This window comes from Notolabrus celidotus, chromosome 12 (genome assembly GCF_009762535.1).
Source record: "Notolabrus celidotus isolate fNotCel1 chromosome 12, fNotCel1.pri, whole genome shotgun sequence".
Taxonomy (NCBI): domain Eukaryota; kingdom Metazoa; phylum Chordata; class Actinopteri; order Labriformes; family Labridae; genus Notolabrus; species Notolabrus celidotus.
In genome coordinates, this window is record NC_048283.1 from 14,694,139 (window position 1) to 14,720,292 (window position 26,154).

Here is a 26,154-nt window from a genome sequence, read left to right on the forward strand (position 1 = left end):
CATTGATTTGTAGACACGATGCAGACGGTATGAAGGTTATTGAAGTTATTTTTATTTATATTAGACTCTTTGAGTGTAAAAGGATGCCATTCAAAAGGAGCATTGATAACCATACAAACTCAATTCAAGGGTTAACAAGGTCAGTTGGCAGGGACGGGGGATTCAATGAAATCTCCAACAAACCATACCTTATATATACACACAACATGGCGGAGAAGTCTCAGAAACCCAATGCTATACATAGTCATTATTGCTAGTTACGGTAGGGCTACTGCAGCACCAGTAGCAAGAATCATATTGCTATGTACCTGCTGTCGTTGCATGGGATTTGTAGTTCTCCACTCTCAGGGCTTGAGTGGCAGTTGTAGTTCTCCATTCAATCATTGAAAAAGGGTCTTGGCAGCCCTCAAGTATTTTTTTTAAGAGCAAAGGTTCATGATTATTCAGATATTATAGACAGTGAGATATACAGAATACCATAAGGTAATACAAGGAAAATACAGAATTGCCACCTATAAAAAGTAATAATAAAAAAAATGATACCAAGTGAGGAAACTGCATAACCATTCACAGAAAAAAATGTGTCTTGTTGCTACGTGCCAGTGCTTTTCCTACAACAATATTTATATAAAAACTTAAAAATAAATCGGTGGTACTGATACATTTAAGAATATAAAACTACAACGTTGTAACGTCAATACCATTCTGACTTGCCTCACCACTGTTCACAGTTTACACAGAGTTTGGACAGACGAGGGGAAAGAATTTAGACCAAGTGGACTTGGTTCAAAGCTTTGCTCAACCAGCATAAACCCTGTCAGTCACATCAACAGTCCCTTTAAACCTGCTTCTTTTAAGTGCTTCTAATTGTAATCATACTCAGTGGTACTGACGTTACGCACTTTTAATTGACACCTAGCATTCATTTTATTTAGATTAGTTTCTTTTTCATTTCAGTAAAGTGTCCATTCATATGAAAACTAAACATTTTTTTTCTATACATGTCCTAACAAAAAAAAAGTAAATTATAATCAACGTGAATACAGGTTCCGCGAATGGGCAGGGTTGGGGTGTGATTGACCTCCCCCGTAACCAGTCAGCATGCTGGGAGAGTACTGCACTTCCAGAAAAGATGAAGGGAATCAAGAGAGGAAGGGAGATATGGTCCAGAGGTGGATCCAGAGAAAAGGAAACAGAAGAGAAAAAAACGTATTATTCACATGTAAAAAAAATTAATACTAATCAAAAGTGCAGGCAGCATGTTTTCTCACTATCTGACAAACACACTTTATCTAAAACTTTCACTTCACCCTCCTGTTATGTTGCGTGTCAAATTGACCCTTTTTAAAGTCTATTTTAGGCAATATGTGCCTTACCAACCGGCTAAATGCAGCATAAAAATCTGGGCAGCATGTGACAGAAGAGGTGTTAATTTAACAACATAACTTCATAAAAATGAAAAAATTCTAAATTTAAAATAAAATAAACAAAAATCTATGTCATGTAAAACTATTGTATTCATATTTAGGGCTTTCCAATGTACATTAAAAATGTTTAACATTAATTTTAATGAAAAGCGAGTGAGTTATCCTCGTTGAACCATGATCTGTGAGGATTAAAGAACACCAATCGACTAAATGCTGATTTAAATGGTTAGTAATGGAGTTAAAAAATGTGATTAAAAACAAATGTGTATTGGGATTTTTTGGGGTTTCTGACATTTTCGGATAATTGAATATGCCCTGGGTCAAATTGACCCAGGAACATTACTGCTGTTCCAGAGAAACAAACATAACAGGAGGGTTAAAAAAGAAACTGTGTGTGTCCCAGATTTCAGCGCCATCTCATGATCTTCCTCAAAGAAAGTAAGTCCGCTCATTTGAGCTCTTGATAGTATCGCAACTCTAGACTCCAACTGTTTTAGAAGATCATGAGAAGACCGTCAGAGAGCTCATTCATTTTTGTGCTAATCACAAACGCGAAACGTACTCGACCGGCAGCGCACTCACAGTTTCAGTCAGAGTTTGAGTTTCTGAAAGTTAGAAAAATCCCGTGGTAGAGTTAACCCAAGCGGCAACCTCGGGTCTAAAAATATGAGGCCAATGCGGAAGTGCTAAAAACTGCAGTTCATCGAGGATCCGCTTGAGGCTGGCTAAGGAAGTACCGGAAGTCACATACACACCAATTCAAAAAAGACGATCTTTACAGAAGAAATAAACATGTTTACAGCCTGGTACAAAAGACGAGTGTAGTCTGGATAGCTCATTTCTCGATCGGCACACACTGTACGGGGAGTGAATTTTTTTCTAACGCGGCAATTTCGAAGATATTGAGATTACGAGTTTTCCAATGAGAGGCACAGCTGACTTTATTGACAGGCGGGAACACTGTAGCTGTTGGCCAGGGGGCTCAAAGCCCGCCTCTACATGTTGCAATCGCTCGACAGCAGCAATATGGCTGCCGCCGCCGATTGGCCTCAAAACAGCGTTCAGGAACAGATGGGTGACGTCACGGATACTATGTCCATATTTTATACAGTCGGTGAGTTAACCGTGTCTTTAGTGGCTGATGGCCTAGCCTCTACCCTGACTCTCAATAGTTTCTCTGGCTAGTTTCTCAACAAGAGAGCTGAGATGACCCAGATCCCTTCTGTGAAATACAGTTACTATGGAAGCGCACCTTATATAACCCCACCGAATAAAAATTAACTGTCCCTTTAAGGAACCTTTGGTAGATTTTTTTTTAAATCCAGTTTCTGTAGTTAGGAAAAAAATATTTATTAACATATGCTCAGTAAATGCTGTAATGGTCAAGCTAAGGTCCTCTGTAAAATGGTCCGATGGTGAGATAGTCAGATTTATGTTAAAAATAGTTGTGTAAAGGCTTGTTGTTCAAGGTAACATAAGCATATTGAACCCGCAGGGTCCTCGCCACCAGGTTAGTCAGTTTGACACTGATTATCAAAGCGAGCGTGTGCACTGACAGCTACGTTTAAAATGCCAGAGACTGCGGTGGTGTCACAAGTACAGGAAGGAGGAACTCACAGAGGGGGGTGGGGACTGCCTGTCAGTCAAGGGGAGGCTCTCATAGCCAGGGTTGCCATTGGAGGAAACGTTTGGAGTCCTGTATAGAGATAGAAAGAGACAAGGACAGAAGAGAGAGGGAGAGGAGGAGAGGAGGATGAAGAAGAGAGGGAAACAGGGGTAAGACACATTGAGAAGACAGAGGGGACGCAGGGAGGGGAAGGCCGCAGGGTGACAGGACCCAAGGACAGGTAACAGGAAAGAAGGAGAGATAGCGGTTAGAAATATAGTGCGGAGAAAACAGCACTCAATATAACTAGTTTGTATCAATACTGCTGGCATTGTGAGCACCATACAGTCCACTCCTGACTGCAGGATTCATACAGTAGTCTGCATTTGCATGCATTTAAAGCTAAGTGTGACTCATCAGTCCCATCTCAGCTGTTTGTTTCATGACTCTGTTGATCTGCATGAAAACCCAGAAAGCTTTAAAGCGATCCCGAGCAGATTCCATCTTAAAAGAGTGGACTGTATTTTTAGTGCTGGCTGAGTTTCTGAGCTTTATTGGTTCAATTGAGTCAGTATCCATTTGTTTTTGTCTTAAAATAAGATATGGAAGCAGCTGGTATTAGAACATGAAGTTAAAGAGTCCATGTTTAGGTTTCTCAGAGCTCTCACTAAGCTTGAAACACCAGTGAGTGTGAAAGGGAGGAGGAAACTTAAAAAGATGAGAAAATTGAAAGTGAGAAAAGGGAAAACTGAAGAAAGCAGGAAGGAAGAGAAAGCAAGAAGCAAGAAAGATAAACGGAGAGATTGGGACTCCACAGCGAGGAGATGGATGAGAGAGATGCAGGAGGGTGTTTTGGTTGTGGGTGGGTGGGTGGGTGAGGGAGGGGGGTTACCTACAGTCAACCTGAGCCTCACATCGCCGGAGTTTTTACGAGCGCGGCCTCGTCAATGACACCCTCCCCCCAACACAGCAGCACTCTGCTGCTGTTTAGGAGACAGGACGCCATTTGAGACCAGGTCTGTGAAATGAGCGAGCGGTCTACACATCGTCTGTCCTGAAACACTCGACAGACGGATAGACAGACACACAGACAGACAGACAGACCTCTGGAGTTGTGTCTGTTTCTCTGCCTACACTGGAGTCCATATTGACCTGTCTGTGTGTCTGTCTGCAATGCATGTGCTTGACCTGACTGTGGATTTACACTAATATAGACACAACTGTGCAAACCTAGCTGACTGTACTACACTAACACTACTCTCTCGTGGAGTTAGGTGTGCTTCATCTTGTATGTGTGTCATAAATAGAGATGCATGGTCTCAATGAAGAAATCTGCAGTTTTAAAAAAAGCACTATGTGTCTGCAAAAAGCTCTACATGGATCAGTCTGTTTGTGTTGTTTGAACATACTCTGTGTTGTCATATTGTGTCTAGATTATGTATAATCCCTAACCTTGGGGGGCATCAGAAAAAAGTTGCCCATTAGAACAGATCTACACACAAAACCACGTGTCTGATGCAGAACTGTATCTAAGAGCAACATCCTCCCCTTCCTGCAACATCTGGGCCGCTCTGTCTGTCTGTCTGTCTGCGTGCCTGTGTGTCTGTGTTACTCACGGGAGGGGCGGCGCGCTAGAAAAGGGGGGTGTCCACCCGGCCCCCGGGTAATTATAGAAGGGGGCCATGGCCCCTCGCTGAGACCCCGAGGCCTGAGGTCTACGTGCCTGATGGGAAGTGAAGGGGTCCTCACTCTCGCTGTCCGAGTCTTCGTACTCCTCGGATTCACTACGGTCACCAATGAAAGAGAGAGAGAGGGACACGTGTGAGCGGAGAGGTGAGGAGTACCACATTGTTCTTTTTGACACATATATTTGGATATAAAGGAATCTCATAAGTCAAATCTATCTCTCCTTAGTCTTTGAGATGGGTTAGACACTCATATATAAGGGTAAAAATCAGTGCACTCAAAATGGTAAGAAATAGTGCCAGCAGAAAAGATGCAGCACTTGAAGAACCATCACAAGCTATCACTTTAACACTTGATAATGAATCTCATATGCATACTTGTAATGTCTCAAAGCAGACTTAAAAAATGTACTAATATTTTACTCTTTAATATTTAACATTATTTTTCCACAAATTAAAGAACCCAACATATTCACCTGAGTAGAGACAGAACTCCAGCAAGTCTGTATGACTGTGTTACATCATTTTTGCATATGCCAATTCATGTTTAAAACCTATCTTGACTATATTTGAGCCAACCATATCCAATATTCTTTAATATTTCCTCTTGTAACATCAAAGATTAACTGATTCTGGATGCTTTGAACACCATTTCTTATTAATGTTGCAGCAGAGGAGTTTATATCCTCCTCGACACTGTGGATTTACTGCTTTTCAATGGAACTTCGACCCAAGATCAATTCATGTTGGCTTGCATCACTTTTTCTTTTTACTGCTTTTGGCAGTGTTTACACAGCTTGACCTTATTTTCTACCAGACATTTAAAGATGCTTCTTTAGAAAGCTACAGACATATTCCCACTCTCTCTCTCACCTGGGGAAGCTCCTCCAAGCACCGGGCAGGGAGCAGAGGATGGCAGTGAAGGCCAAAGCAGAGAGGAAAGAGTACAGAGAGAGGTAGAGCAATCCCTCCATCCCATCATAGCACAGGCCTTTCAAAGAGTCGATGTAGTCCTGCAGAAAAAGGCACAAAATTAAAACAGAAAAGCATCAATTTGGTAATCTCTGTTTTTCTGTTGGTCATCGTTAGTATGCGTGCACTGCGCATGTTGTTACCTTATTCAGTCCTCGGCAGTTCAGCAATGCCACTAGCTGATGGAAGTTTCCCTCTGTGGAGTTAAGTATCTGCTGAACCTCCCTGAGTGATTTCTACCACAGCAGAACAAGGCCCAAGTTAAAAGAAACAAACGGACTGGAAAGCTAAAGGATTTGTTTATGTTTGAGCTGCTTTCTTACTCTTTAAAACATACCTCAGCTTTGGGGAACTGTGTGAGAGCGTTTCTGTCCAGACTGGAGAGATGTGTGTGAATGTTGGACAGAGCCCTCTGTGACTGGGTCAGCAGCTGAAGCCAACAAGTTAGTGGAGTTAAGAACTTTCGTTTTGCTTTATTGCTGAAAAACAGCATTAATATGCTGTGCATGTAGAGCACATCATGTAAGGAGAGGACACGCAGTAACAGCTGGGCCTCCCGTCCTCACATAATTTGTCCTTAACCGGCCTTGAGCCGGCCTGACATGCAGCCTGCTCACTCACTTTAAATCAATGAGGGTGAGAGTGTCAGCTGAATGCCTGTGTGCAGTGTTGAATATATGAGACATGTGAGGTCACATTACCTGCTGGAATGGACTGTTCATGCGCCTGCTGCAGGTCAGGTAATAATCCAACACATCTGAATGGGGAAACAAAACAGCAGAGGACAAAAGAAAAGTGTTTTTACGGTGGGTTGTGCTGACAGGAGCACAGTTTGGAGGTAAATCAAGTTTACTGCAGAACCAGAAAACAGCCAGCACTTTCAGGCTTGTGTTATTTGTGCGGGGGCTGATGAAACACCATACCTGAGCTGGTCCCAGAGTTGAACTGTGTGGAGTTGAGTACAAACATGTTTGGATCGGAGCAGAAGTCGCTGAGAGCCTGATCGTGCAGGAAGAGTGACAGGGAGAGTGAGAGAGGATGACAGGGGAGAAAAGCAGCAGGAAAGAGGGACAGATGATGCAAAAGATGGAGGGCAAAAGAGAAAATGATCACAAGGGAAAAGTTAGTAGACACACTGACCGACTGACATACTTACCTCCTCAGATATCTAACAGCAGCTGACAGTACAGTGGCGAATATTGATCTGATGCATCACATGCTGTCCTGAATAAACCTGCACTACAATCTGACATCAAGTTTACTTTCCATTAGCTCATCAGTGATATCTACCACTCTGTCAACCTCTTTTTCCGCATCATCTCCATATATTCCTGTAAAATCCGACCTACTTTCAGACATGGTTCACCCACAAAACACGCTCAGCTTGAGTTCGCCCCACCAGAAGAGGGAGTGAGAGACACACAGAGCGCCAGGCGGCTGACGGGAAAAGCAGCAACCCGGGACAGAATAAAGTGGGCAGACCCACAGCTGGGCCATTGTTTCCCTGTCAGTGGTCAGGGACAGAGCAGCTCTGTTTGGACCCACAGGACTTGGGACATCTCCTGCCAGCTCCACATGACACTGGGACTTTTAAAGTGGGCAGCAGTGCAGAAAAACAGCCACATTTTACCCTCTTCAAACACCCCAAAACAGAGTCCCCCTTCAGAGAGTACGACCAAACTTTGCAGGGTGAACAGAAAAAGGACACTGCTCTGTTTGTGACATGAAAACATTCGTGTTTTTTTTTTATGTCCCTGCCTTTGAAAGTGGCTGTATTTCTGCCTGTAAATCACATCACTCTTGTTTTGTTGTCTTGTTGAGCTGTGAAAAGCATGGCTGGAATTTTGTCTAGCTATCATGTTTGTGAATTTCACTTTCACAGGATTAAACTCACACTTGCTTCTCCTTACATCCTCCTTCAGAAGCCCGAGGGAGGGAGGAACAGCTCCATCTTAGAGCCTTACACAGCTGATGGCAAGCTGTTGGTTTCTCTCTCTCTCTCTCTCTCTCTCTCTCTCTCTCTCTCTCTCTCTCTCTCTCTCTCTCTCTCTCTCTCTGTAAACTGGAGATGCACTCTCCTCCTCTTCCTCTCCTGAAAGCACTTCTTCTCATCTTCCATCTTCACTTCACCGAGCCAAACGCCCACATACTCGCAAACACACTTAAATGGAAAAACACGCACTTTCCCGCACAAACACACTTTGTTCACAAATGTGCACACGCGCATTGAATCTTTAATCTCTGCCCCATTTTCCAGCCTTTTTGGTCCTCTGCCACGGCTGCAGCGTTCCCTAGGAGGCAGGTCTTTTCACAGTTTAGCACAATGAGTACAGACATGACACACACACACGCACACACAAACGCATGCACACATATACACACTGCTTTGGCCTGCCATCATGGGTCGGCCTCCTATAGCTCCCTTTCCTCAGCTGTGGACAATCCTTCCAATGACAGCCTCATTCACTTCCTATCCCTCCAGTTCTTCATCCCTCTGCTGCCTCCCTTCCTCCCGCTCTCCCTCCCTGCGCTGAGCAGAGCACTTTTCGTGGGTTTACTCACCACTACAGTGGCTGTCTCCAAACCCAGGGAGCCCCAGCTCAGGAAAAGAGCCAGCCAGGCCAGCACAGTCATCCTGTGAGAGGAGAGCAGCACAAACTCTTCAGCCAAGAGGACACCCTGACATCAATCCACTGTTGTTTGGTTTGTGTTGAAGGAAACAAGTGTGTGTGTCCTTGTGTGTGTGTGTGTGTGTGTCCATGTGTGTGTGTGTGTGTGTGTGTGTACACTCACAAGATAAGCAGCCAGCGAGCCTGCTTGGCCAATCCCAGCAGGATGAACAGACACACTATGAGGTCGAGTAGCAGTAACAACACATAGGATAACCACCTAAACAAAGAGACATACAAACGCCACATACTGTAAATTATTTCTCATTACAAACTGTTGTACATGTGACGTGTGTGAAGCAAAGTTATCTATGATTCATCAAATCTTCACTCAGCATCCATTTGCAACTGTTCCCTTGTAGCTTTAAGCTGTGTTCAGGGCAGTGTCCCGGCATTTTTGACAGGGGCAGCATGAATGTGTGCAAACAGATTCTGATTATTTCTTTACCCTTCATGTCACCACTAGTCAAACTACTTTAACACCAAGTTATGCATGAAGAAAAAGTTGTAGTTTGAGCACAGTTTTACAGGCTGTAGTTGTTGGTGTCATTTAGTTGTGTACTGGACAGTAAGTGTTGTTCACAGCTTGTTGATAAGGATGGATTTTCACTCTCTAAGTTAACCTTGAACTGTTCTCTGGTTTTCAATGTAAAGGGAAACTAAAGCAGGTGCTGTTCGGTTATTTTTCCATCATTGGAAGTCGTTGGTCTTTTTCAGTTTGACTTTTAGTGAATAAAGGTTTCCACTTTGATTTTGTATGCCAGGGGTTCCCAAACTTTTCAGCCCGTGACCCCCAAAATATAGTTGCCAAAGACTCGTGACCACCACTGTCCCTCAAAGTAATTTAATGTTGCTTCTTTTAGCTTGTCTGCAGAAAATGACCCTATACTACATGAGCATGTGGCTGTGTTTCCTGTGCCTTTATGAATTAACCTACTGCCACTGATGCTTTTGATAACTGTTCACTAACCCTAAACTTAGGAGTCATCTGGCAAAAAGAAAGACAGAAAACTCATTACATTTTCTATTTTCAAGGTTTTGTTTGAAATTTAGCTACTATCTTTGTTGATATTTTTACTATAATGGGTCAAATGTACTTTTTTTTAGATTACTTAAAAAGAAACATTCTAGAAGACAACTCACGACCCCCCATTTGTGTCTCACCACCCGACCCACACTTTGGGAACCCCTATTGTAAGGTATGGATTTACTGTGATTTCTGGATATGAGCTGTGACATACATTTTCTAAGATTTTGTTTGTGCTTTCAATTTATTTAATTAATCTTTTAAATCAATACTTTTTTATTTGCCACTGCCTTCCTATCTTAGCTTATTTTAACTCACTTCAAATTTTAAATTTTAAATTTACTTTTAATATATTTCTAATTTTCTTTTTCTTTTCTGTTTTATTATATTTGTCATTTTAATTGTGCTCTTATATGCTTGTCTGAATGTTTCAAATGCTGTTAATGTTTTAATGTAAAGCACATTAAGTTGCCCTCGTGTATGAAATGCGCTATACAAATAAAGTTGCCTTGCCTTGCCTTGCCTTGCCTTGCCTTGCCTTGCCTTGCCTTGCCTTGCCTTGCCTTGCCTTGCCTTGCCTTGCCTTGCCTTGCCTTGCCTTGCCTTGAGGATAGGATAGAGTAGGAGACTGGGAGGAGAGTGTGGGGGATGACATGCAGCAAAAAGCCACAGGTGGACTGTATCTCTGCACATGGGGCACGCAATTTAACAGCCCCATGATGTGATATTTACAGATGTGTGTGAGTGGGAAATGGAAGGAGTCTACCTGGATATAAAATTCAACAGTCTTGACCTATAGAAATGTTTAAATTGAAAGCAGTGCAGAGGTCATGTGAGCTCCTTTCTGTCCTTCAGGCTTCGGACCCTAAAATGGTCTCATGTTCCTTTAAATGTATCTTGAAAGCACCCCAAATTATTATTATTATGTTTTAATGTTGCTTTGGATTTGATCCTTTTAGGAAAGGACAGCTGGACAGAGACAGGAAATGGGGGGAGAGGAGAGTGGCCTGCTCTGACTGAGCTAAACCTTCCTCTTGAAGGAAAACTGTGGTGATTTCACTGTCCCATCTCTTTATGCTAGCTGTAATTTTCAGAACAGTTCCTCCATTACTTCTTAAGAGCCCTATTAGCACTGATTTGTCATCTTGGCCATTGTATTTGTTGCGATGTGACAAATAAACTGTGTTTCAGTCATTCAGCTTTTTTCACCTGATCTCGGATTAAAACTTTCTCCTTTCACACTGTTCCCAGAATATAACAGCTGACAAGTGTAATAAGATTATGAGGACATCTCTGTCAGTGTTAAACAGAAAAAGTGAGTCATTCACACAGCGTGTGCCTGTGGTGGGATGAATAGTTTTATCTGCTGGTAAAAAAATGGCAGTAAGTCAAGGGAAGTGGTGAAGTTATGAGGGAGCTGAACCCTGTTTAACCTCTTACTCTCCAAAGAGACTGATGAATGACATCCTGTGTGTCTGCCGTGTCTGCTTTTGCTTATGGGAAGCTGTACTTTAACAATGTTGTAACTGCCAACATTATCAATCAATACCATCAACATAGTTATAGACTTTTTCCAAGCAATTTAAGAGTGCACATTATGGAAGATGTTTAAAAAGAGGTTATAGAGGCAAACCATCACCGCATTATGAGTGGGAGTGTTTGGTTTCCATTGCATAACCTCAACCATTGCAGCCATCTTGATAAACATGCAACATTTATGAATGCTGGTCAGAACAGTTTCCTCATAATCTCTTGAAACTGGGAGCAAGGGTCTGGCAGTGTTGATAAACAATGTGTACATGTTGAAGTTTGTGAAATCCTAAGGGTTTATGTGCATTCTTCTCCAAATACTTCCATCTGTTTTTTTGTTACGTCAACTTGTCAGAGTAGGAGACATTTCAGGACGAAGTTAGCTGGATTTCTTTTGGGGGAAGTTTACAGACTCCAAGCTGCAGAGAATGATAAATGTAAAGACATTAAAGTTTAAAGATACAGAAAAAAGGTCTGCAATACACAGCACATGTAATAAATTATTTAAAAAATAAGTTAACCTCTCCCACAGTTTCAGGAGAATGAGCACTAAATCAATGTGTTTATGCTCACAGTTGATTTGACTAATAAGTGTTTGTGAGGAGGATGTTCTAAGACCAGAAGAGCAAGAATTCAAGATTATTTTATGAGTGGAAAGATGAGAAAAGGGTTCCAACATCTATTTCATCAGGCACCTCTGAGGCTTGGTTTAGAGTTAGTGTCACATCTTGCACAATAAAGAAGACAAACAAAAGCTTTAATGAGGAAGACTATAAACTAAGTTTATGATCCTGAGCTTGTTTACTCTCATTTCACAGAAAACTAACAATCATTGCCAGTGTTGACCCCTGCTGCTGAGGCGTTATACATGAGTGTTTGTATGGAGTTGTTGAAAATGATTTCTGTTGATGAATAAGTAAACATCATTTGATTGAATCTAGATAGATTTGTCCCTCTATAATATAGGGTATAATGAAATATTATAATGTACTGTTACACTTTTTGGGGGATCTGGATATAGTGTACTTACTTTGATTCTTATGATAGAATAATTGGTGATTTTTAAGATCTGCTCTATTTGATGCCAACTTAATACTCCATTCACACTGCATTTATAAAAACTTTTATGTTTACTTTGCGGTTAGAATACATTTACAAAAACCTCCTCAGAAAACTTTGAATCTGTCTATTGTTATTTGGTTCAGTCAGTCAACTCACATTGAATTGATTAAAACTTTATTTCAGCAGCAAAAAATTGTTTGTGAACCTCATCCTGCCTAGCAGATTAACATTAAAAGCAAAAATGAAGGAGTGATGACATCATGTCTTAAACCCCCTTTAGTCTGAGCCTGCAGCTGGATGCTGGGGAGGTGGTAGGGCTGAAAGTTTGAGCATGGCACTGTAGGTGTAGGGCAGCAGTGGCATTGGCAAAGAAAAGGGAGAGACCTGAAATCTTGCAGCTAAAACAGAACGATTGGGATTGGGAGGATACTTTATCAGGTCAGAGTGACTCATGGCAAACATGAAAGGGGTGCAGCTTAAGTAACCTGCCTAGACTAGCATCGTTCAATAAGTTACAGACTGATCCAGGGGTTTCCAAGTAAGGGGTTTGGACCCCCAGCAAAGTCGCAAGATGTCTTTCAAAATAAAATTAATCTTTTTAATTGATTAAAATTTATATTTTATAATTTTTTTGTAACATTATGTATAAAATGTTTTAAAATTCTGAATAAAAGAGTGTTTTGGATTGGCTCATTTCTGTTAATGTACGGCTGTGAGCAATGTTTAACCCCCTTGAGGGATTGGGAGGTTTCCAGTCTCTGACACTGTTACTTTTGGGGTCACAGGCTGAAAAGTGCAGGACCTCCTGGCATAAACTATGGCTCAAACAAAAACTACACTTTGAACTGCAGTGCATTCTGTTATAAAACATCTGTGACAAAAAGAAACCATTACGTGTTTTTGATAAACTAAAAATGTGCTCTTCAACGTCCCTCTGGGTAACAATAAAATCACTGGTAATCATTTAAGAGATGCAGCCACTGGCATAGGAACAGTTTCAAAGCTACTTAATGATGTTTGTTTAATTTGTAATGCATCTATCACAAAGGGAGAAAGACCTTGCTATACCTCTCACAAACCAGCAGTAGAAAGTAATACTCTCGTTCTAACTACCTGTCAAAATGTGTGAGGTGAAATATGTGAGGTGATCAAAATGAGCATTTTGTAGTGATTACATATTACCTCACAGAAAATGAACTGTGATGTTTTAGGTTTGTGCTTGTGTGGCTTTGGCACTGACCAGAGGCTGAGACATTCTGGATTAATGTGACAGGCCTTTTGAGTAAAGTATTGGGTATCAATATATCATATTGTCCAGCAGAGGCTCTACTATGAAATAAGATAGATGGAGTAACTTCTGAAGAATTACAGCACTTGGTCAGTCTAGCTTTTTTATCTATGAAACGGACTATACTTCTGAATTGGCAAGCCAAATTGTTTTGATTTGAGCAGCTGGAAGTGGTATCTGCGGAGCGAGCAGCATCAGTTCTTTGTAGAGAGGAGTGAAGTGTGGCCACAGGCGTTCTTTAGGCATTATTATTACAGCTTTAAAAAGAAGGCCTTACATATTGGTGTTGGTCACCTTGAACATAATTATGTTTTAATGGACCCTTTCTGGAATCCTAATTTCAAGCCCCATGTGTATGTTGATAACTTAGAATTCTTTACTTTGTTTGTTACCTCCTGTCACAAGCCTTGTTCTGCTGTAGGGTATCAGGTCATCTAGATACAGTTAGGTCCTCAGTGCTTGACGGAGCTGAGCTGTCATCATTGTGTTTTTGTTTTTGTTTTTGTTTGTTGTACACGAGCATCCTCTGTGAGTCAGTTTTATGTTGTTGTACCATCATTTTGTCAAATCAATTACAATTAAAAAAACAGCTGCCCTATCTGGACTTCAGCCTCACCTGTAGTCCTCATTAACCATCAGCGTGTTGGCCGCCCAGCCCGGTGAGAAGGGGTTGGGCAGTAAGCCGCTGGCGGGCACCACTGTTGGGGCAACAGAAGGAGGGACCGGGGTCAGAGGGATGATTGATGCCCCGCTCACGCTGCTGTCATTCCCAAGGCCTGCGTCCACACTGGAGCGGGCCAGAGAGATGGAGGAGAGGAGGTTCATAACGTTCTCAGATAACCTCCGGCAGTTCCGCGTCGACACCAGGAACGGTTTACTACCCGTAAAAAGCTCCTCCATTGAGGTCAAAGGGCCAGAGACAGAGAGCTGCAGCCCGGCAATTGTGTCTGAAATCTGGAGGAGGAGGAAGAATGAGAGGGGAGTTAAGTGGGATGGTTACCACAGAAAAGAGAGGATGATGCTGGTACAATCATTGTGGTTGTTTTAAGGAGATGGACAACAGGCGATGTGGGGTTGCCGCAGCTTTCTAATGAATGTTCTTCCTAATCTATAAAGCTTGTTACAGATTGATCAAACTACCTCATACAAAACTCTGGACTTCACGTTTAATGCAACTTGAAAGCTGTTTATCTCATTGTCTCTGACATGAAGATTCTCTCAAACTGGAGATATTTGAAGGTTTTCAGGCTGTTTAGACAAGATAACAGAAAGCAGTAGTACAGAAAACAAGCAAGTGCAGACTATTAAGGATGTGTTTTAGAAATGCCTGTGTAATTACGATTAATTATTTTTTACCTACCTTATTCAGAACAGGGGGGTTTGAAGCGTACTGCTCAGGGCTACTTCTCTATTTGCAGAGACTCCACATTAGTGTTAACACCATGGCTCTTTATGACCTAACTGTGTACATGCATAAGTCTAACTTCTAAATATTACTACTTGTATTTTTATTTGATTCCTATGATGCAGCAACAAGAGAGGATACATTATCAGCTTCATCTTAGAGGGAGAGAAATATCTGAGTTTTTAACTTTAAGGTTAGTCTCTCTTTTGTTTCAAAAATGCGATTTTTCTTCATCCGAAACATTTTTCTATTTGTTTTTCTTATTCTTCAAGTCACTCACTGATGTGCTTTAACCCTCCTGTTATGTTTGTTTCTCTGGAACAGCAATAATGTTCCTGGGTCAATTTGACCCGGGGCATATTCAATCATCCCAAACTGACAGAACCCCAAAAAAATCTAAATACATTTTTTTTTAATCAAATTTTTAGCTCCATTACTAACCATTTAAATCAAGATTTAGTCCATTGGTGTTCTTAAATTCTCACAGATCATGGTTCAGAGAGGATTACTCACTTGTTTTTCATTCGAATTAATGTTAAAACTTTTTTTTTAATGTACATTGGAAAGACCTAAATATAAATTCAATGGTTTCACATGACATAGATTTGTGTTTATTTTTTTTTAAATTTCTAATTTTTTAAAATGTTTTCCTATGAAGTGATGTTGATAAATGAACATGACTCCTCTTCTGTCACATGCTGCCCAGATTTTTATGTTGCATTTAGCTGGTTTGGAAGGCATATACTGCCTAAAATAGATTTTAAAAAGGGTCAATTTGACCCGCAACATAACGGGAGGGTTAAGGATTGGTCAAAAATGATGCAGTTTTTTTGTTTGTTTTTTATTCTTATGATTCCTATTTTTTTCACATTCAAAATTATAGATATTAACACTTTTTTTCCTTATTTTTGATATGTAACGATAGGAAAATGAGTGTCAAACATAAACATCCCTTCATTATCTGCAGAGAAAAGCAGCTAAAAGATAAATATAACATTATGTATTTTACTCTGAATGTTTTGAGTCCACAATGCACGAGACAACTGGCACAGCAACACAGAACCTTTACTGCTGACTTTTTCTTTCGTGGAGTTCAGCGTGAGGGAGGATATGCTGATGTCACTTTTATTTCTATTCAGTAAACTTAATATTTGTCATCTTTTATAAACTTCCAGTGCTATTTTCCTTCATAAAATACATTTTTGAATATATTTTGATGTTTTAAAAGCTTCAAACAATGCACATGTCTGCCATGTTGTTTGAGTGGAAACAGGTGATACTGCTACAAAGGTTGAGGAGGCTGTGTGAATCCTCTTCTCTGATTGGATAATCTTAATCTGACACAATGTGTGATATTAAATGTGACTGAAGCTTCAATGGAAAAAATGCCCCTCCAAAAACAAGAAAAACTTATTTCAAGGTACTTTTACCCTGAAATAAGCTAAAAATTCTGCAAAAAGAACAAGTGAAAATTTACTTGGTAAGATTTCTTAAAATAAGACATAATATTTAGAAAACTGTGATCTTAATATTAGCAGGGAAAACTGATTTTAAGCAATATTTTAACAGTATTTTAAAGCTCAGTGTCACAGAATCAGACAGGAATGCTAACAATTAGTATTTTTTCACTCAAAAAATATTTTTGGACTAATAAATTTCATGTCAACTTCTTCATTAATTTGAGTTGTATTATAGCAGCACTTCTCCAGGTTTAAGACAATCTTGTACTCGAAGTAAGATGACAAAGTTTAATTTGAGCATTTTGAGATATAATGTCTTCTCATAGTGAGCTGGATATACTAATATTCAGTCAGGTTGTTTTTTAGGATAAGCCAGCTATGCTCTAAAGTAGGTGTTTCATTGTGTGCATGTAGTTTGAGGATGTATATTTTTATCTGATTTAGAAGAAACAGTGCCTGAAAACTGTAACCCACCCTTAAAAAAAACAACTTTTCTTTCTTTCTTTCTTTCTTTTTTCAATGGAGCTGTTTTCTGATAGATTCTCCAATAAAATACATTTACTTAAATCAAGTAAAGGGTTTGTCTTAAATCAAGATTATCCGTCTTCTACAAATTAGATCTCAGCTTGAAAAATGTATGAAATGTAAAATTACAACTCAAAACAAGATCATTTAAAGATTGTTTGACTTAACAAGATATTTAAGATGCATTGTCTTAAAACAAGTCTCTCTATCTTGCTCAAATGTTACTTGTTAAGTAAATGTATCTTAAATTAAGTGGGATAAGACATTTTGACAAAAAATGAGACAAGTTCACTTGGTAAGATTTTGAGTTTTTGCAGTGTTCGCCTATTCCTCATAATTGTGTCTATTTCTATAAAGTTGTATAATTACATCCCAGGTTGTACTTTTCAGAGTCCTTCAGCCTAACTCTCTCACGCTTTCACTTATCTTATGCTTCATGCTTAACAAGCCCGTTAGATGTGGTTAGATTGCATTGGACAATTACTCTTATGACATTTGATATGAGTGGAAATAAACTGGACTGATACATTTGTGTGTGTTCATTCACACATACTCATGTGTGTTGTTGTGTTTTCCTGGCCTGTATCTTCTACAGGGCTCAGCAGAAGGAGGACATTTATCAGCCTGACACACAAACCACTGTCTGACCACAGGGAGATCAATGCGACAGAAGTTTGTATCTGATTGTCTTTGGCTCTCTGCAGACCACATGCAAGCATCAACACATCCTCTTCCTCTCTCTCTCTCTCTCTCCCTCTCTCCATCTCCCACACACACACACACACACACACACACACACCTACACACAGACACAAACACACACACACACACACACACACACACACACACAGGGTAGATACTCTGCATGACAGTTTACTTGCGGAGAGCAGCACTCACCAGCAGATCGATGGAAGCTAGCGTATAATTGGCTGTGAGAAGAGACGAGGTCAACTGATACATCCCATCATTAGCCTCGCTGTTGCCATAGAAACCAATGCCTATGGCAACACTGCAAAGAGAAAAAAGGAGACTTGAAAACACTGTGGGAGGATGAATGTGTGTGTGTGTGTGTGTGTGTGTGTGTGTGTGTGTGTTGAGGGGGGAGAAGAAGAGATAGCAGAGGCATAAATGCAATGTTTAATTCAGTGTGTATGTACATTTTAAATGAATGTGACACAAGCAGATAGAGTTGAAGAGGATGGGATGTGTGTGCTCAGTGTGAGCATACCAACAGAGCAGTGCAGGGGAGGAAATAAACAGATGATGGGTGGGAAGAAAAGCTGACTCGTAGCACAGAACAGTTAAACTTCAGGGGGGAAAATATTTCCAATGTTTAACATAGCAACGTGTTCACACACTTTTCTGTTATTCAAATATTCAGATTAAAGCTCCAGCCAGATGTTTGTCAAATCCCCTGAAACCCGAGAGGAATGGTACGACCCAATCTCCCACAAAGTATGTGACCCAGATTAGAAAGCAGGGGGGAAAAAGGAGGAATGTGTGTCTGCGTCTGTGTGTGCTTTGCATTTCAAGCTGCCAAATGTGAACGCGGTGTAATGTGGCTGCACTTCAGATGACACACTGTTGTTTTTTTGTGACAAAAGGCCACCATCTGGAGCAAAGGGGTGTCACATGAAATATTTTCAAGATGTTAAACGCTGCATTATTTTTTCATCCTGTCTGGCATGGAGAGCTCTTTTATGGAGCACCACAGAAGGAGACGACTCCATTACTTTACATTAAGATCCATAAGGGGGAGACATGAACCACACCAACCTCAAGTCTGTACAAGATGACATCATTATGACACTTGAAATCTCATCCACAGTACATTATGTCCTGTGATATAAAAACAGTCTCAGTGTATATGAACCTGCATGTTATGGACTGTGATTTAATAACAAGCACTGCTGAAGCATTCACTTGCAGTCTAATTTTATTACAGCACACAGCTGGGCCCTCAGTGCACATTTTAAAAGGTCTGATGGGCAGCTGAGTCGTGCTTCCTCTATATGAGAGTGTGGTGGACAGATGTCAAGCAGCATTTCTGTCTAATGTACAGCAGAGACAATGCAGCGACTCGATGACTGCGTGTTCACCAGATCTAAAGGGGAACACCGGTGGGTAAGTGACTGTACTGTAGGTGGGCATGCTGAGATCACCCTTACAGACACAAGCAAAGGGGAACTACTGAAATACACACACACAGAAATCACTGTCACAGGCCTGTGGTTGGTAAACAGCGAGTCAACATGACCGTCAGCTGTCAGCCAGGCCTGCTGTCCTCTCCAGTGACATTGGTGACTGTGTGGGAGACTAAAAAGCACATGACCATAGAGGCTGACAGCGTGTGATTCACAGCCTCCATGCTGCTCCACCTTAAAGGCAGTGATGTGAAGTAACTCAGCACATTTGCCAGAATTTAAAGTTTCAGAGGAAATGCTGTGCTTTTAAAGGCATCAGTCCTACAGCGTCAGTCAGTCTAAAAGACTTTAAAAAGCTCAGAGAAACCCATGAAGTACAGTTCAGTTTTAAATATTAACAGACTGTCTTCTTCAGCCCTCGTGCTACATTTCAGAAATTTATGAGCTCTTTTAATTTCACCAGTACATTTAAAGGAACAGTTCAGAATCTTGGGGAATAAACTTTGCCTTCTTGCAGAGAATAAGATGAGAAGCAAGGTGCCGCTTTTTAGTCTGCAAGGTATATAAGACCGCAGATTAGCTTAATTAATTAAAAGAGTGGCTGTTCAAGGTTAACTAAATAAAATAAAGTTGACAGAATGAATTTTGCCAGAAAGGTATGAAAAAGCCAAAGTTTGGGATAACAAATATACCTTATATTAAGAGTATAATAATCACTTCTGGGTGATTTATTCACATCTATCCTCAAAAGTAGCTATTCTGCCAAAAAGTATTCATACTACAGATACAGATGGATCCTGTAATTGTAATATTGTACATTTTAACATTTTATCTTACTGCATCATTATTATACACGCACTGATGTATAAGAGACCCGTTTTTAGAGTTTTTGGAGGTGAAGCTTGCTCTGTTAGATATTTCCTAACCCTGATCTCAAATAATGCATCAGAGCCAATCTGGGCATTTTTTTTAACTGATCAGGGATCAGATATGTGATCTGATCACCTCACCCTGAGTCATTCATGTCAGCTGTCATTACTTACTTAGAATAGAATAGAATAGGAAATGATGACTAATGTTATATTACATTATTATTGTTTACTACAACTCATGGTCATATTACATACCCATATCTATTTATTTATTGCTTAATCTGCCATTACCAACCATAATCACATCATGTCAACCTGTCACTACTGAATCACTTACTAATACTGCCTATAATTACTGCTGTTTAATCTATATTCTATTTGTAACATTGTATATATCTAAATTATATTCTATCTATATTTATCTATTTTATTTTTACTTATTTTATTTTTCTTATTGAAACCTTTTCTTGATTGTACTTATGTCTGGGTTGCTGTTACAACTGAATTCCCCCCCCAGGGGATCAATGAAATGTGATAAAAGTCTTTACAAAAGGATTCACAAAATAATGAACTAATGATTAGGTAAAGAATAAGTAATAATGAATTACAGAGTAACTACCCATTGTAATGCCTCACTTTGTTCTTTGTTAAATAATCATTAGCTGCTCTAACAGGCTTGATTGGGAGTTACTCACTATCCACTGATTAACTAATGGGTAACTAATACTTAGTAACACATTTGTTACCTATCTAAAAACTAAATTGACAACAAAACAAGGCACATTTACTAAAGTAACAGAGGGGAAGGCTGCTGCACCAGAGCAACAAACTCTGGACTTTTAAAGGAAGAACAACTCTTGTTGAGAAAACAAAAAGGACAGATACGGATAACAGAGGAGATGGTTGAACTCATCACTTTGGACATCTCTGTGGGAGGGAATGCAGGTTTTTGCTGTCTTCTTAAACTTTGGATCCACAGTATGTATTCTAACACAGCACTGAGTGGATTTGGGATTTATTTTTGTGACTGAATATTAAAGGGAAACTGAACTTTGACGCTATTACACTGGACCCCTGCGAAGAGGACTGTGGCCTCTGTATGTGGGGTGCTTAGACCGCTAGGCCAGCAGCACCCCAATGTTACATTATATTTTCACTTCAGTAAATTCTAAGTGAATATTTCCTGACCCTGCTTAAAAATGACTTGTGTGTGTGTGTGTGTGTGTGTGTGTGTGTGTGTGTGTGTGTGTGTGTGTGTGTGTGTGTGTGTGTGTGTGTGTGTGTGTGTGTGTGTGTGTGTGTGTGTGTGTGTGTGTGTGTTTCCATCAAATACAACAAATAAGAGGTCAATAACGATGTCTGATTCCTCCTCCTCACCAGCACAGCGTGACAGCCGCCACCGCCACCCACGTGACACAGCAGATGCCCCTCCCCTTCTTCCCGCTGTAACCGTGACCTGTGCTGCCATCCTCATCCTCCTCCTCTTCCTCTGATCCCTCGCCCCGGTCGCCACGGTGACAGCAGCAATAGTGTATGAGGAAGGAGAGAACCACCAGGAGTGAGATAACGAGAGCGATGGCTGATAAGCTGGACAAAACCAGCAGAGTCTGAAAGCAAGGGAGGAAGAGGAGGGGAGAAGAAAAATCAGCGATGAGGGGATGAGGCAATGAAAGAGAAAAATGGCATTTTAATTCCATTTTTACAAGTGGAAGGGAGCAATTGAGAGAATCAAATATCACTTAATCCTGTTTAACTCCATAGCTTGTCTGTCCTCATTAGCAGCAGGAGATAGTGATTCAAAAGTAGGAGATGATCAGCCATGTGTTTAAAACAAGTGACACGGTACACTTCTTATAAACATACATTAAAGAAGGTGGAGAAAATACATTATTTGCAGCAAAGACTGTTTATATTTAATTCAAATGCTTTAACTCTTCAAATCCCTGATCGGCCTATGCACCAGAGTGATATTAATGTCACTAAGCCATCAGACTTTGCTTCTGATCAGGCTCCATGTCATAAAGTCAACATTACTGAAATGCATTTCACTCTCACACATATCTACAGCATTATCCTCCATCCATCTGCCCGTCTGTCACTCCTCGCTCCTCCACCTTCTCCCTATCTCACCTCCTGTTCCCTGAAGCCCCTCCCCACCACCCCCCACTCCACCCAACCCTCCTTTCCCCACGCTCTCACACTCTTCCTCTCCCCCACTCTCTCCCTCTCTCTTTCTTTCTATCCACACTGCTGAATCTCTATTAATAATCTGTGACCTACTTAAATACATTCACTGCCACTCTCTCTCTCTCTTTCTCTCTCGTTTTCCGTCTCTCTCACTCCCACTCCCTCACTCGCTTCTCTCTCTCTTTCTCTGTGTGCCCAGTCTTCTGTTCGGCAACCTCCTCGCATTACTCATTCCCTCTCTCATTCTCCCTCTCGGAGCACTTTCACTCTCTTTTGTCTTTCTGTTCTGCAGGATAATTTGCGTCCCCCTCCTCCCTTCTTTTCTTTGTACCGCAGAGAAGTCACAAACATGCACTGTGAGATGCTTTTTTTTTTTTTTTTAGTATGAGAGGGAGCCTGTTGGAGGAGAGGAAGGATGAAACCTTTGCAGTTTTGCAGCAGAAAAACTGCACAGTTCAGAGCAGACAATAGCGGCAATGAAAACCTGCAAATGAATCTTGTGCACTTACTGAGAGCAAAGTAGGCAAAATATCTTCATGAACAGAAGCAGAAGGGTGAGAAAAATGATGAGGAAAAAGTAGCTCTGAGTTAAGGAGCTCTTGAAGGAGTTAAGTGCTATCTTCCTGACAATAATCAGGTGAAAGATTTGGCATCAAAATGTGATTGAATGGACTACAAATTGCTGCTTCTTTGAGGGATTTCCGGGTCAGTTTATAGTGTAATGAAGCAAATTGCTCATAATCTGGTTGCTCAATTGTAGAGCAACATTCCTGTGCACTGGTACACTGAAACAGAGCAACAGGACTGTAATTATTATGCAATGAGGCACCTCAGACTGAGCATGTGGTTACAGCGTGTTACGCTAAGAGCAGATGTGGCAGGTGTCTGTTACCTGCTGGTACTCCCAGCTGTCGGGGACAAAGATGTTGTCCTTCATCTGCATGCTGAGGTCCAGCCGGGGGAGGGCGTGACACACTCTCACCCACAGTGAAGGGGTATAGCTGGGCACCGTTGTCATGGCAGCCATTTTCTATACTGCCGCTGTTACCCCCTCCTCCAACCCTGGGAGAGAGAAGAAAGAAAGGAGAGAGAGGTCAGAGAAAGCAGGGATGTGGAGTAAGAGAGGAGAGGAGAGGAGAGGAGAGAGGGGAGGTGAGGAGGAGGTAAAGGGCGAACCAAGAGAGAGGTCACTGCAAGCTCAACACAAGCAGTGTGTGCCTGCTTCAGGTGGAGACAGAGAACACAGCTTATGACCAGAGATCACCTGAGAAAAGTACAGGTCAAGATGTCAGCCATAGTTACTTCAAACAGGCTCTTGGGTGTGGGAATCAGTGCACACCACTCACTTAGAGGAAAGGTAGCGGTGTGATGTTCTGTTTTTTGTTTTGTCGGTAATATCGTAGCTTTTAAAAACACAAGACAAAACACATACAGCTCACTTTCAACGGATATTAATTTAAAGGGCTGTTATCTTTCCTAATCTATCCTTTTATCATTTTTTTCCAACACTTGGCTTATTTCACAAACAGGACAGTGCAACATGGGGGGGGGGGGGGGGGCAGGTACTGAAGATAGCATATTACATTTTATTATATAATTATCTTTGCCATATTATATTATGTTATATTACATTATTATTGTTTACTACAACTCACTGTCATATTACATACCCATATTTATTGTATTTATTGCTTAATCTGTCATTACCAATTATAATCACACCATGTCAACCTGTCACTACTGAATCATTTTAATACTGCCTGTAATTACTGCTATTTAATCTAAATTCCATTTGTAACATTGTATATATCTAAATTGTATTCTATCTTTATTTATCTATATTTATTTTTACTTATTGAAACTTCTTTATTTTACTTATGTCTGGATTGCTGTAACAACTGCATTTCCCCCCTGGCATCAATAAAGTAATATCTTATCTCTCTTATCTCATTGGGACAAGAAAAAGAAAAAAAGAAAAAAAGAGAAAAAAAATGTCTGTTGCATAAAATAAAGAATCAAGGCTGCTCGGTTTGGTGAGTTACAGAAAAGGCAACAAATTAATGCAAATACATAAATGGGATCCATCTCAGTTGGAGTTTAATTCAGCTGGGTGAGGATTCATCATCACTTCAATACACATAATAGTGTCAAGTTTTCACATAGTTTTAAGGATGCAGGGATGATGGTGGACATGTATTGTCAATATAATTTTTTTTATCAAATTTAAGGGACCATCACATCACTTAAAGATCCTGTGGGGAACTTTTACTTTGGCATTTTTCCTGTTATATTTTTGCTGACTTTGTCCTATACATGAGTAACTTTAGTTTTTAACAAGAAATCTTAGTCTCCTTTCTTTTAACAGCTCAATGCATAAGTAATCACAAGTGTCTACTACAGGCCATATAAAGGCTTCAAGTTAACCATCACAACTGTGTATTAACCATAGACTGTATAAAATATGGACGTACTGTAGTATCCATGACGTCACCCATCTGTTCCTGAACGCTGTTTTGAAGCCAACTGATGGCGGCAGCCATATTGGAAATGCAGAACTCAACCAGGTCGAGTGTGACGTAAAGAGGTTTGAGCCTCTTAGCCAACAGCTATGTGTTCCCAACCGGGAGTCCAGTCAGTCATGTCCTTATTTGGGCAAAAACTAGTAATCTTAATATCTTCTGAACCATTGTGTTAGAAAAAAATTCACCCCCCGTACAGTGTGTGCCGATAGATAAATTAGCTACGTAGAGCCAAACCGTTTTTTGAACCAGGCTGTAAACATGTTTATTAATGCTGCAAAGATCGTCTTTTTTGAACTGGTGTCTATGTGGTTTCCGGTGTTGGGCTTCATACTTTGAGACCGGAGAATGCTGCTTGGTATTAACCAGCTAAAAACTCCTCACAGGAGCTTTAACTCCCCATTTAATTTTTTTTTACATATTTTGAGGGGAAAAGAAGCTAATTTTCCTGAGCTTAGGTGTGACTACGACCCAAACTAATGTAAAATTAAGTGACAAACCAGGCAATCGACTGCATTTTTTCTAATCATTCATTTCTAATCATTCATTCAGTATTTCAAAGATTTGGACTGCTAGTAGGATGAGCAAAATATAAATCAAAGTATATAAGTGTTTGCATTTCCCTTTCTCTTTGCCAATTTTAAGCCCAAATAATTCATCAATGAGTTTAAAAACAATCAGCAGATTGAATGATAATAGAAATAGTCATTAGCCAGAGGGGCTTTAGCCTTTGAGATTACATGACCTTATTTGACAACAGGCTGTGATTCACAGTCCTCCCCCTTAACCTTATAAAAACGGTGTGTGTAATGGGAGCAGTGTGGATCATATAAGGGCTGTATGGGGTTCTTTGAAGTCTTCATGGTGGAGTATATACAGCAGAAGAAAGCTACACAAGGCACCAAGAAGACACAAAGGCAGCTATATTTGACTCAAACATCAACCCTCTGTTCGGCGTTCTCTTGCTAAAGCCGACCAAGGGGGAGAAAGTAGGGTAAATACAAAAGGCAAATCCGTTTATCCAAAACATACACTGCAATCCTCATTACAATGAAGGAGCAGAGGGAGGACGGAGGGCGAGACGGGGGCCTGGTAGGGTCCTGATACTGGCTGCCCAGATTAAGAGACCAGCAGAGCTTTAGTGTTTAAGAAAAGAGAGTTTTATAATGACAGCTCAGAGAGAGAGAGAGAGAGAGAGAGAGAGAGAGAGAGAGAGAGAGAGAGAGAGAGAGAGAGAGAGAGAAAGAGAGAGAGAGAGACATTCACAACAACAGCCATGATGCTTCAACACAAAGAGTCACACAGCTGAGCTCAGTGCTGATATTACAGGCAGATACAGTTCTGTGTTTGAGTGGAATACTGTTTGATAGATCCTGAATTAAAGGCTTCTTTTATTGTCTTTTAATGCAGCTGTTATTTATTCAACTCAACTTTAAAACAGTACATTATTCTACACTGCAGGGGCTTTGTACTCTCCCTATTGATCCAACCCATGGCCCATAAAGCTCTGCATGATAAAACTTTGGATGGACCCACAAGTCACATTCAATGCCAAACAATTTCCCTTTCACATTCGGGGCCGTTATGGCCCAGAACAAGTTAACAGCTCACCCATAGGCCAGACAGTGCTGCTGCTCTAAGCCCATTACAATAAGCCGGTTCACCTTAATGGTTCCAACAGCCCAACTGTCACAAATCGAATCACTGCCAGCACTCCATTTCCCTTATTAAAACTGTGCTGAACATAATGGTTCACACGCTGGGAGAGCTGCATCA

At 40.7% G+C, this 26,154-nt stretch overlaps 1 protein-coding gene across 2 annotated transcripts; it reads right to left on the reverse strand.

Annotated features, from left to right (window-relative positions):
* Nucleotides 1–30: 30 nt before the first annotated feature.
* Nucleotides 31–22,921, reverse strand: ttyh1 (tweety family member 1). 2 transcript variants are annotated; one of them, XM_034698029.1, is made up of 14 exons: nt 22,752–22,921; nt 21,050–21,279; nt 17,554–17,665; nt 13,883–14,220; nt 8,484–8,579; nt 8,253–8,325; nt 6,614–6,689; nt 6,392–6,447; nt 6,028–6,120; nt 5,834–5,926; nt 5,592–5,731; nt 4,757–4,817; nt 3,045–3,123; nt 31–1,115 (listed from the first exon to the last, which is right to left on the reverse strand). In XM_034698029.1, the coding sequence occupies exons 1-13, from the start codon at nt 22,884–22,886 to the stop codon at nt 3,085–3,087; spliced, it is 1,542 nt and encodes a 513-aa protein (XP_034553920.1). In that variant the 5' UTR covers nt 22,887–22,921; the 3' UTR covers nt 31–1,115; nt 3,045–3,084. The 2 variants fall into 2 exon arrangements, with proteins under 2 accessions (XP_034553920.1, XP_034553919.1); XM_034698028.1 differs by having other exon boundaries at nt 4,650–4,817.
* Nucleotides 22,922–26,154: the final 3,233 nt, after the last annotated feature.

What these genes read in the sequence shown, in the direction of transcription:
- ttyh1 (XM_034698028.1), bottom strand. Translation starts at nt 22,886, where the DNA reads ATGGCTGCCATGACAACGGTGCCCAGCTATACCCCTTCACTGTGGGTG. An exon ending in GCGGCTGTCACGCTGTGCTG is followed by an intron (nt 17,666 to 21,049) that starts GTGAGGAGGAGG and finishes TTCTCTTTGCAG; the next exon opens with TGTTGCCATAGGCATTGGTT. An exon ending in ACTGCCGAGGACTGAATAAG is followed by an intron (nt 5,732 to 5,833) that starts GTAACAACATGC and finishes CTTTTTCTGCAG; the next exon opens with GACTACATCGACTCTTTGAA.